Consider the following 11,706-nt stretch of genomic DNA (forward strand, 5'->3'; position numbering starts at 1 on the left):
AAGTTTATGATCTTTTTATTCCCTCTCTCTCCATTTATTACAATAGATTCTAAAAAATTGCTCTCACAACAGGACCATTATCCCTAGTAGATTTAAGGACCCTTTCACCAGTATTTTTTCTTGAAATAATTGAGTTTGCTGGAATAAACTACTCAGCTCAATATTTTTCATCTCCCTCTAATACAAATGTATTTGATTCCTATAAATCTGAGTGAGGTCAGTCAGGAAATTATACATATTTGTTTTCCACAGGGTATATGAGCTATTAAGTCATGTTGCATTTATTATAGATCATGTTCGCTAGTTGGCAAGATAATTTGAATGATTGAAAACAATATTTTAGAACATGTAGCACTAGGAAAACAACCAGCAAGGAGAATTGAAGCAAAATCTTCCTTATGATAAATATTTTAAGTAAACAAAATATCCTGTTGTGATTCAAGTACATATTTGCATTAAAATGCATTTAAGATACCATTCAATATTATGCATACTGTTTATTCTTATGGTTCATATGCGTTTATATATTTCCTTCTTATATATTTATATCACTTAATCATTACATTTGGATCTCATGTCATATGTGTGTATATATTCCCATTATATCTTTCTTCCAGCCTCAACTATGTGGATGTTTTCTTGGCTGTGTGCCATTTTAATTATTTTGGCTTTTGCTGGTATGGACACAGTAGCAAAGACCACACCGCATCCCAAATTTACGAAGAAATCTGAGGGAAAAGAGATGCCGAAGGGTCTAAAGCCGTCCAGTGGCCCACCTCCAGAAGAAGAGGAAATTCCTTTCACAAAAGTGGCTGAAATGGTGGAACCGACCCCCAACCCCCCAGCCCTAGATTCTGCCTTCGGTACTGCCACTCTCTTCCCCTTTGAAAACTTCACTCTTGACACGGCTGATTTTTTTCTGAATTGCTGTGATTGTTGTTCATCTGTCCCAGGGCAAAAAGGAGAACCTGGAGAGACTGGAAAGCCAGGTATTTGAAAGTGCATGAAGCCATATTTCCTACCTGGATGTTCTTGGAGTTGAGAGGTGGATTGGAGGTAGAATTGTCCCAAAGGTTTCTACATTGTCCTGCAAATGGTGACAGGGTCTAGGTGTAACACTGTGACAAATGCAAATGGGTGCTGTGTTGCCCACCAGCCACATGTGTGGCTATTAATAAAAATAAACAAACATTAATATTAAAAATTCAGTTCCTCAATGACACTAGCCACAGTTCCAATGCTCAATGGCCACATGTGGCCAAAGACTACTGTATTGGGTGGTACAGATACAGAGCATTTTCATCAGTGCAGAAAGTTCTATTGGACAGCGCTGGCTAGAGCAGAAACCAGGCTCCCAACCCCAACCCTGGCACACAGTTCTTCACATTACAAACTTACTACCAGTACAGTCTTCTCGTTAATGGCTGATGTAAAAAGGGTAAATGAAAATTCTGCTGGCTAGTTAGAATGTGTCTTGACTGATGGATTTCTGGAGTGCTATTTGTAGTTAGGATTAGAAATGGCATGTCTGGGATGGGGAGAATAAGGGGTGGGATTCAGTTTGCTCTTCATTGAGATTCCAAGGCAACACTGTATCCTTGCCCAACAATGTTCTCCATTGAACATCATGGTTACATATTTCAAAATTTAAGATATCTTTAATATATACATTATGCATATACTGAGTTTTACTGTAATACATTTCAGCTTTTACATGTCACATAGCAGAGAACTCAGGTAAAATTGAGAGAGGAGTGTCAGTTTAAAATTCGCTATTCCCTGAAAAAATGACATATATATATTTGTTATGTCTTGCCTGCAGAACTTAAAGTTATAAAAGCAGAAATTGTGCACCCTCATTAAGCTTTTCATTCATTTCATCCTATGGTAGGAACCTTTTGGGAAATGTGATCAATATTCATGCAGAGCTGGAATTAAAAGGTAGAGTTGCTGGGCAGTGGTCAGGGCATGAAGATTTCTGGATTGCTGAAACATTATTGGAAATGCAATGATACCGAGAAAATCACATTTACCAGAATTCCTCTTAGTATCATATCTGGCTGGTGAGCTGCTTGAGGGTGAAGACCTCCAAGGGCATGGTCAAGTAAACACAGCTGGTTGCTAAACTGTCTTCTAAGGCTGTAGGTCTGTCACATGAGAGCTTTTGTTTCACCCTTTGGTAGATTAGCTGGGCAGTTCTCAGAGCTCAGTCTCTCCTCCAAATACATAGGACAAACATTTTGGATGTATGCCAAATTATTTGCTTGCCTGGGGTGCTCATATGTTTTAGTCTGACCAAGTCAGCACAGAGCAGAGTGTTCAAGAGCTCAGAATGTCTTGTTTATCATGGTCTTACCTTTGGGAAGCGTCATTACCTAAGTCTCAGTTTACAAAGTAGTAGAAGTGGGGGGTGAGTGGGTGGCTCAGTTGGTTAAGCATCGGACTTGGGCTCAGGTCATGATCTCGTGGTTCGTAAGTTTGAGCCTCGTGTTGGGCTCTGTGCTGACAGCTCAGAGCCTGGAGCCTGCTTTGCATTCTGTGTCTCCCTCTCTTTCTGTGCCCCTCCCCTGCTTGTGCTTGTGCTCTCTTTCTCTCTCTCTTTGTCTCAAAAATAAATGAAAATAAAAAAAAAAATTAAGAGGTGCCTGGGTGGCTCAGTCAGTTAAGCATCCGACTTTGGCTAAGGTCATGATCTCATGGTTCTTGAGTTCGAGCCCTGCGACCAGCTCTGTGCTGACAGCTCAGAGCCTGGAGCCCGCTTTGGATTCTGTGTCTCCCTCTCTCTGCTCCTCCCCTGCCGATTCTCTCTTTTTTTCCCTCTCTCTCTCAAAAATAAATAAACAATAAAGAGAGTAGCAAAATGGGATAAGAATAGTACCAACTTCATGGGGTCATCAAGAGACAGAATGAGGTAATACACGTAAAGACTCACTGTGGTACCTGCTAGAATAAGTGCTCAATAAATTGTGTTTGTTTTTCCAGTTAGCTCTAGTAGGAGTCTTTTCCTCTTCTCAGCCTAATAGGGTCTTGTTTCTGAGATTCATAGATATTTATTCTACTGTTTCAGTGTTTCAAAAACGCTGTTTGGTTAAAAAGTTAGAAATCTAGCATAAGAGGGACATTTAACAAACTTGAAAATGACAATAAACCCTCTCAAACCCAACTATTTTATTTTATTATCATTTTTGTAAACTTTATTTGTTTATTTTGAGAGAAAGTGTGTGGGAGAGGCAGAGAGAGAGGGAGAGAGAGAATCCCAAGCAGGCTCTGCACCCCCAGCGCAGAGCCCAATGCAGGGCTCGAACTCACAAACCTCGAGATCATGACCTGAGCTGAAACCAAGAGTTGGACACTTAACTAACTGAGTCACTCAGGCGCCCCACCCACTGTGCTTGTCTTTCAGTTTCTTAAAAATACCATGGTCTTTTCCCAAAATGCTCATCTATGTATTTTGGGGTTGTTTTTTTTTCTTTTTTCTTTTCTTTTTTTTTTTTTTTTGTCTCAGAAAATCCTAATTTGTTCATTTGTCATTTTCCCAGGGATGTCTCCTCTGATAGCATAAATTAGGTTCTTTTAGCACAATCTATAACGGGACCTTCCTGTTTTCCTTTGCCTCACTAGCTGCAATGTGATAATTTCTACTTATTGGTGTGGTTATTGTTCAGTGTTTATCTCTCCCAGGCTCTCAGCTCCACCAGGGAAAGAGCAGCTGGGATGTTGATAGCTGATTCTTAACACCTCGTATGGTGCTTGGTGTCTAGGAGGCCTCAGCAATACTTCCTGAAAAAATGCATAAGTGAATGAATGAGAAAACCAAAAATGCTAGGTATTGGGTTTTACTTCCAATTAGAGAGTGTGGTCCATGTGAGGTTAAGAGCCAGATAATCATTTTGTCCTTGTTGTTTGATATGGCAGTGCTTCCCTGAATCGTTTCACTGCTGCCATGAATCCAGTGACAAGGACTAATGGGCTCAATTTATCTATTCAGGTGGCACAAAATTATAAATCAGACAAAAATATTGTCCTTAGGATTATGTAGTTGTTTTAGTCTTACCCGGATTTTATTATTAAGACTCTGACAGTTATTGGTCTCAATGAAATGATGCCTAAAAAAAATTTTTTTTTCCAGAACTAATGAATTTCAAAAGAGAATTTTTTTTTTATCCTGATGGTTTTAAATCTCATTTCCAGGTCTTAAGGGAGAGGCTGGTGGAATGGGGATCCCAGGGCCACCAGGAATTGTTGGACCCCCAGGTCCAAAAGGCCAGAAAGGAGAGAAGGGTAGGTACTTATATCTATTTCATGTCAAAACTCAAGACATGTTCTGTATCATTTTTCAGGAGAGCAACCTGCTAAGTAAATACCATATTCTTGCAGGTGGATCAATTTTTAAAAATGTAAAAAACTTGGTAAGGCATATTGCAAGTTATATTTGATATAAAAATGTTAACTTTATAAATAGTCTATTGAGGGACTTTAAACTTTTCTGGTAATGTTTCTCTTTCTCTCCACCCTCCCTCCTTCCCCTCCACACATGTAGGCTCTCACGCATCTTGTCTTTTCTTCTTTTTAAGAGAGAGAGAGAGAGCGAGAGAGCGCGCGCGTGCGAGAGAGGGAGAGCGCAGGCACGTGAGAGCAGGGGAGGGGCAGAGGGAGAGGGAGAGAAAGAATCTTAAGCAGGCTCCACACCCACCCAGAGCCTGATGCGGGGCTCAATCTCATGAACATGAGATCATGGCCTGAGCAGAAATTAAGAGCTGGACGCCTAACTGACTGAGCCACCCAGACACCCCTCACACATCTTTTCTATGTCTTGTTGGCCACACAGCTGACCTAGTGACTGGGAACCACAGGGTATAGTCTCTGGGGAAGGATCCTTTCCGGTATACTCCTGAGTGAGCTCTTCCTCATGATACACATTAATTTTGTATTAGATAAAACTAACTAGAGCAGGCAACCCTATAGAATTATTCTGTTTAGATGGATAGCATCCTTACTAAGGAGAATATGACATGCCTTTTTGGCTCACTCCAATCAGGAGTGGAAAGAGCACTGAATTAAAATGGAAGAAATCAAGCTTGTAGCAATGACCTTGTACCAGTCACTTTACCTCATCTGGAAATCAATGGGGAATAGACTAGGTATTTATTTATACCCTATTTACTATCAAAGAAGATTTGTGGTTATGTGTGCTTTCATAGATCTTTTCCGGCTCAGAAATTCTGTAATTCCATAGATCTATCAGCCAGGGGAAATCCCTGGTTCTCTAAGTGCTTCAAGACATTGAGGGAAGGCTATAGATTCACCGGGACATTTAAAAATTCCGCAGTGAATACTACCAGCCTGTAGAAATACCATCTATCCATCAAGTTAAATGTTTTAGCCTCAGTGTCACATGTCAAAAGACCTAATATCATCTATACATCACCCTCCACATGGCTGAGGAACTGTCTAACTCATTTCTAGTAGAATATTCAGTGAAGTAGTTACTCCAAAAAGATGCTAAGGTAAGAAAGAGCTCCTTCACAGTTGTCAGTTATGCGATTTTCATTCTCGGAAACATTTAATCCTTTTGTGGCTGAATTATGTTAGCGGAAAGCCCTGTGAAATAAAGATGAGTGATGAACCTCCCCAGTGATTCATACATTTTGGAAGCCAGACTTCTGGAAGTAGAAGAAAAAACAGGGAAGTATCATAAGATAAGGTTCTTAAGATTACACTTTGATGAAAGATCAAAAGTAGAAATTCATCCAGCCAGTCTCTATAAAGGGGCAACTCTACTTTCTTTTTATTTCCAGACTTAGCTTGGACTCTTGGTTAAGATTGAAAGTTAAAATAATAAATGAGTTGAATGACTGCATTCTGGTTCATCACCACCTGATTGAGTAAACTCAATGTAAGCAGTTAAATTGAACTTGAGAACCAGAATAACTGTGCAGTAAGGCTGGTATATGAGTATTGACAAGGACGGGGGTTAGAATAGTCCTTCACTTCCATTCAGAGTTGGGTTCTCTCCAAAGGGATACAGATATTCTCCTGATGGCCTATGGGGTTAATTTCCAAATTGTAAATTTTATGTGGAATGGTAATGGAAGGGGGTCAGCTACTTAGAAAACTGCTGAGCAGTTTGTGTGGGATTTCTCTAGCTGGTCTTGTGAAATTTGGTGGTGGGGGGAGTCTTTTCTCACGATTTGTAATTTGACGTGGGATTTCTTTTTCCCTAACAAAAATAAAACAAAAAAACAAAGTAAGTCAGAGAAAGACAAATTTCACATAATTTCACTCATATGTGGAATTTAAGAAACAAAACTGATGAACATAGGGGAAGGGAAGTAAAAATAAGATAAGAAAGGAGGCAAACCATAAGAGACTCTTAAATACAGAGAACAAACTGAAGCTTACTGGAAGGATATTGGGTGGGGGGATGGGCTAAATGGGTGATGGGCATTAAGGAGGGCACTTGTTGGGATGAGCACTGGGCGTTGTACATAAATGATGGATCACTAAATTCTACTCCTGAAATCATTACTACTCTATATGTTAACTAACTTGGGTTTAAATTAAAAAAAAAAAAGAAAGTAAAATTTAAAAATTTTCAGCACATAAGAAAGGAGTTATATCTATAAAACCAAATAAATAAAAATTAATAAATTAAAAAAGTAAAAAATATTAGTTGTATCATAAATAATATGGTTGGCAAACTGATGCCAACCAATGTTACATACAGTCATGTTTGACTGTATACAAATTTGTAAACTTTCATACTTCAGTTTCTTCTGTGATAAAAAGTGGTAAAAATAACTGCTCTATCTTTCTTGAGGGGAGATGCTATATACTTCTGTAAATGAAAAATGTTCCCATTGATGAAATGTGCTCTGTTATAGGAGTCTCCCTGTTATCCAAGAGGCTATGTTAATATCAAATGAGAATTAATTTTGAATTGAAAAGGTTGGATTAATTTTTAAAAATTATTTACTTATTTTTTTATTTTTGAAAGAGAGAGAGAGCACTTGAGCACATGCACACACACGAGCAGGGGAGGGTCAGAGAGAGTGGGAGAGAAAGAATACCAAGCAGGCTCCATGCTGGATGTAGAGCCTGACTCTGGGCTGGATCTCATGACAGTGAGATCATAACTTGATGGGAAATCAAGAGTCGACCACTTAACTGACTGAGCCACCAGATTAATTTTTTTTTTTTACAGTTTATTTATTTATTTTGAAAGAGAGAGAGAGAGAAAGCAAGGGAAGGGCAGAGAGAGAGGGAGACACAGAATCCCAAGCAGCTTCCACACTCTCAGTGTGGAGCCCAACACAGGGCTTGAACTCAGAAACTGTGAGATCATGACCTGTGCTCAAATCAAGAGTTAGATGCTTAACTGACTGAGCCTCCCAGGTGCCCCTGGATTAAATTCTTTAAAAATCTTGTTAAGAACTTGGAACATTACCTGGCACAAAGGAAATGCTCAGTACAAGTTAACTATTATTCCTCCTACTATTATTACTGCTATTATCATTTTCAATAAAAATGAATTTAGTGTGGTTGTACTGTAACAGGAGGGGCCTTAAGCAGGTCCAGTATAAAAATGCATTTTGTGGCACTGGGAAATATCCCAAAACCTAGATCTTTAGATTTCTTTTCAAACATGAATTTTTACAGTTCTGTGATTTGTCCAAAGAGCATATGAAAAAAATTCCAAACACAATGAAAATTGGCTTTTCCCTAATGCTCTATGTCAAGGACTGTATATTTACATTTTATATTTATATTTGTATTTATATTCACTATCCTGGATGGTTTTTTTTTTGTTTAATTTTTTAATATTTTATTTATTTTTGAGAGACAGAGTATGAGTGGGGGAGGGGCAGAGAGAGAGAGGGAGACACAGAATCTGAAGCAGGCTCCAGGCTCCGAGCTGTCAGCACAGAGCCCAACCTGGGGCTCGAACCCACGAACCGTGAGATCATGACCTGAGCCAAAGTCGGAAGCTTAACCGACTGAGCCACCCAGGTGCCCCGGGAAGGGTTTTTGATATGATTAGTTTTAGCTAATTGCAGAATGTGTGCTCTGTGTTATATGGTGGTGACACTCTTTTTTAGGCATTGTGGGGAACATAAAGAAGGGGATATTTTAACTGTTATTGAAGATTCATAAGAAGAAAAAACAAACACATAAATAACAAGACAAAATATCATGAATTTCATGAGAGATTTGAAGAGCAAGGGGAATGCTGGGGGAAAAGCTGAATTTTGTGCAAAGAGATTGGCACTATCCCAAATCTTGTTTAAATGGTTCACCATCTGGGGTGCCTGGGTGGCGCAGTCGGTTAAGCGTCCGACTTCAGCCAGGTCACGATCTCGCGGTTCGTGAGTTCGAGCCCCGCGTCAGGCTCTGGGCTGATGGCTCGGAGCCTGGAGCCTGTTTCCGATTCTGTGTCTCCCTCTCTCTCTGCCCCTCCCCCGTTCATACTCTGTCTCTCTCTGTCCCAAAAATAAATAAAAACGTTGAAAAAAAAATTAAAAAAAAAAATAAATGGTTCACCATCAACTGGAACAAAATATTCCTAATCGTGCTCGATAAATTTTTTTCCCATATCGTTTTTCCTTTATCCATTTTGGTAGAGGAAGTGTTGGATTGTAACATGGTTGCAAAATGGATGTTAGTTATACCATAACTAATATAGTTGGAAGAAAGTTAATCTTGGTATCATTTTAGGATTTAAGGGGGAACGTGGGGACCAAGGAACAAGTGGAGCCCCAGGATACCCGGGAAAACCCGGAGAACCAGGTAGAGTATAAACTGTATCTATTGCGTTCAGCCATGTGTGCAGCACAGCCCCTAATTTTCTTCCTGTTTGTACTTATGCAGGAGGTAAGATGGACATATGAATTGCTTTTATTCTCATACTTCAGTGTCCCGATTGCTGGAGTGCAACAAGTGCTGGTCACGTAGTTTGGAGACTAAATAAAAGCTTCTGAGCTCGTGTCCTCAGTCTAGCTGTCTTTGGGAAAAAGACAGCTTCAGCTTCTCTGCCTGTGAGATTTTGGGTTTGGATGGACTTCGTGGAGATGTAGGGGAATACTTGGGTTGGGCCAAAACACAAAGGGTAGTGGACTACCATGGGTCGCTGTGGTTCTAAATCCTGTTTCTTATCTTAAAAGTACTAAAAAAAATAGAACTAGATTTATGAGATTTAAATATAGGTTGTCACTCCTTGGTGGCATTAACCTCCCCCCTGTGAGAGAGCCGCAGGATCCAAATGGCACAGCTGTGGCTGAGACAGGAGTTGGGGTTCCAGTCTCAGTGAGTAGGTGTCATTTCTGTTTCGTGAGCTCTGTGGTAATAGCGTTCTGTTCAATGTGATCCTTGAATGTCATTTGAACTTTCTGTTTCAGGTGGCCTTGGTCCTAAGGGGGAGAGAGGAAACATCGGACTGACCGGAGTGAAGGGGCAAAAAGGCTCCAAAGGGGACACGTGTGCAAATGGTACCCAAGGAGATAAAGGAGACCAGGGGGCTGCGGGCTCACCTGGCTTGAATGGAGAGCCTGGGGCCAAGGGAGAGAAAGGGGAGATGGGGGAAAAGGGCTGCTGTGGGGAGTCTGGGCAGAGGGGAGGGAAGGGAGAAAAAGGTGAGGAGGGTCTGAAAGGGGAAAAAGGTAGCAAAGGAGATACTGGAACGGAAGGCAAAGGCGGCCCAGATGGCCTGCCTGGGGCCCCAGGGGATCCAGGAGTTAAAGGAGAAAAGGGAGAGTTAGGTCCTCCTGGTCTTGCGGGGCCTGTGGGGCCAAAAGGTGAGGTTGGGAGCAAAGGGGTCCGGGGATCTATTGGCAAGAAGGGCTCTCGGGGCTTCAAAGGCTCCAAGGGGGAGGTGGCCAGAGTGCTGCGGTCAGCCTTCAGCGCCACTTTATCGAAGCCTTTCCCTCCTCCCAACATCCCAATCAAATTTGACAAGGTTCTCTATAATGACCAAGGGAATTACAGCCCTGTCACTGGCAAATTTAACTGTAGTGTTCCTGGCGCATATGTATTTTCCTACCATGTCACTGTGAGGGGCAGACCCGCTCGCATCAGCCTGGTGGCCCGGAATAAGAAGCAGTTCAAGTCCAGAGAAACACTCTATGGCCATGAAATAGACCAGGCCTCTCTTCTTATCATCCTGAAATTAAGTGCAGGGGACCAAGTCTGGTTGGAAGTTTCGAAAGATTGGAATGGGGTCTATGTCAGCCCTGAGGATGATAGCATTTTTACTGGGTTCCTTTTGTACCCAGAGGAAAATTCTGGAATTTCACCATAAGCTGTGTCTTGAACACTGTAGTTTGGGTTCAGTGGAATAAGTCAGGCAACACAGGTAGTGTTACTAAAAAGAACAACTTTCATTATGTTTTTCATGAGTATAAAAATAATACAGAAAAAATAAGAAAAATATTGTATAACCTAAAGTCAATTACTCTGCCTATTTTAAGACATCACTTTTAAAAAATATATTTATATGTATTGGAAACATGTGTCTATTAATTTTGTAGTTAGCTTTTTTCATTTAGCATTATAATGCCATTTCCCATGCCATTTAAATAATATCTGCATATAAAATATGATTGACATCTGTAATTAATAAATATATTCTTACCAAATATCTTGTATATCTCATATAGGTGTGTGCAACTCTTTTCTGTGTGAGTGTAAGGCTAACAAGTGAAACATGATGGGCTGGTATGTCTCAAGAGTTTAGACACTGTTAGGATTGACCTCCAACGAAATGGAGCTATTCCCTTGTCAGTTTAATTCAAGGAGAATGCACAGAAAGAATGATAAAAAATAGCTAAAATATATTCAAAATTAATCAATGCAAAAGTTTGCCCATAAAAATCCTGTATTAGGTGGCCATGTGTGTTGGATAAAAGGTAAAAAGTAAGTTTGTAAAAGGGCTCCTGGGTGGCTCAATCAGTCAAGCATTGGACTCTTGATTTCGGCTCAGGTCATGATCTCGCGGTTTGTGGGACCGAGCTCCTCATTGGGCTCTTTGCTGACAGCACAGAGCCTGCTTGGGACTCTCTCTCTCCCTTTCTCTCTGCCCCTCTTCCACATATGCATGTTCATGTGCTCTCTCTCTCTCTTTCTCTCTCTCAAAATAAATAAACATTTAAGAACAAAGGAAAGTTGATAAAGCTATTGCTGAGTCATAGCAAAGATCCAGCCATTCATCAAATTGTTGTGCTTAGAAAAACTAAATGTCCCCCAAAGAGTCAAGAGTAAAATTAAATCATTATTGATCTAAAATTTCAGCCCTTCCTTTCTTCATGGAAGAACATTTAATTTGGATAAGTTGTTTGGCTTCATTATCATCATGTCTATACTAATTAATTCTGGTTATTCACTGAACAGGTGGGTATTTGGGAATTCACTTGCAATGTGAATATTCAATAATTGTGAATATATAACAACTTAGCAGCCTCATTTTTAAAAGAAACTAATTTATTGAATCCAAATTAAATTTGGATCAACGAAGGCATGTAGTTACATAGATTTGAAAACCTCAGTGAGTCAAACTGGGAAGTGGGTGATAGGCAGCTCTTGCTCTTCCAGAAAAATAAACTTTGAAAAACGTGATTCCCTTTTGAGATTTATATGTATATTTAAAATATATTTATTGAAAATATATTCTATCCTCTTATTTTAATGTATATTTTCATGTTGAAAAAGTGAAAA

At 40.0% G+C, this 11,706-nt stretch overlaps 1 protein-coding gene across 1 annotated transcript; it reads left to right on the forward strand.

The window, feature by feature from the left end:
* Window positions 1–621: 621 nt before the first annotated feature.
* On the forward strand, window positions 622–10,631 carry OTOL1 (otolin 1). Its single transcript, XM_025914047.2, has 4 exons — window positions 622–989; window positions 4,192–4,281; window positions 8,716–8,787; window positions 9,396–10,631. The coding sequence occupies exons 1-4, from the start codon at window positions 626–628 to the stop codon at window positions 10,292–10,294; spliced, it is 1,425 nt and encodes a 474-aa protein (XP_025769832.2). The 5' UTR covers window positions 622–625; the 3' UTR covers window positions 10,295–10,631.
* Window positions 10,632–11,706: the final 1,075 nt, after the last annotated feature.

Source organism: Puma concolor, chromosome C2, assembly GCF_028749965.1.
Source record: "Puma concolor isolate L17-30 chromosome C2, mPumCon1.1.hap2, whole genome shotgun sequence".
Classification (NCBI taxonomy): domain Eukaryota; kingdom Metazoa; phylum Chordata; class Mammalia; order Carnivora; family Felidae; genus Puma; species Puma concolor.

Coding starts and splice junctions, on each gene's coding strand:
- OTOL1 (XM_025914047.2), top strand. CDS start 626: ATGTGGATGTTTTCTTGGCTGTGTGCCATTTTAATTATTTTGGCTTTT. Junction 4,282..8,715: donor AGGCCAGAAAGGAGAGAAGG/GTAGGTACTTAT, acceptor GTATCATTTTAG/GATTTAAGGGGGAACGTGGG. Junction 8,788..9,395: donor GGGAAAACCCGGAGAACCAG/GTAGAGTATAAA, acceptor TTTCTGTTTCAG/GTGGCCTTGGTCCTAAGGGG.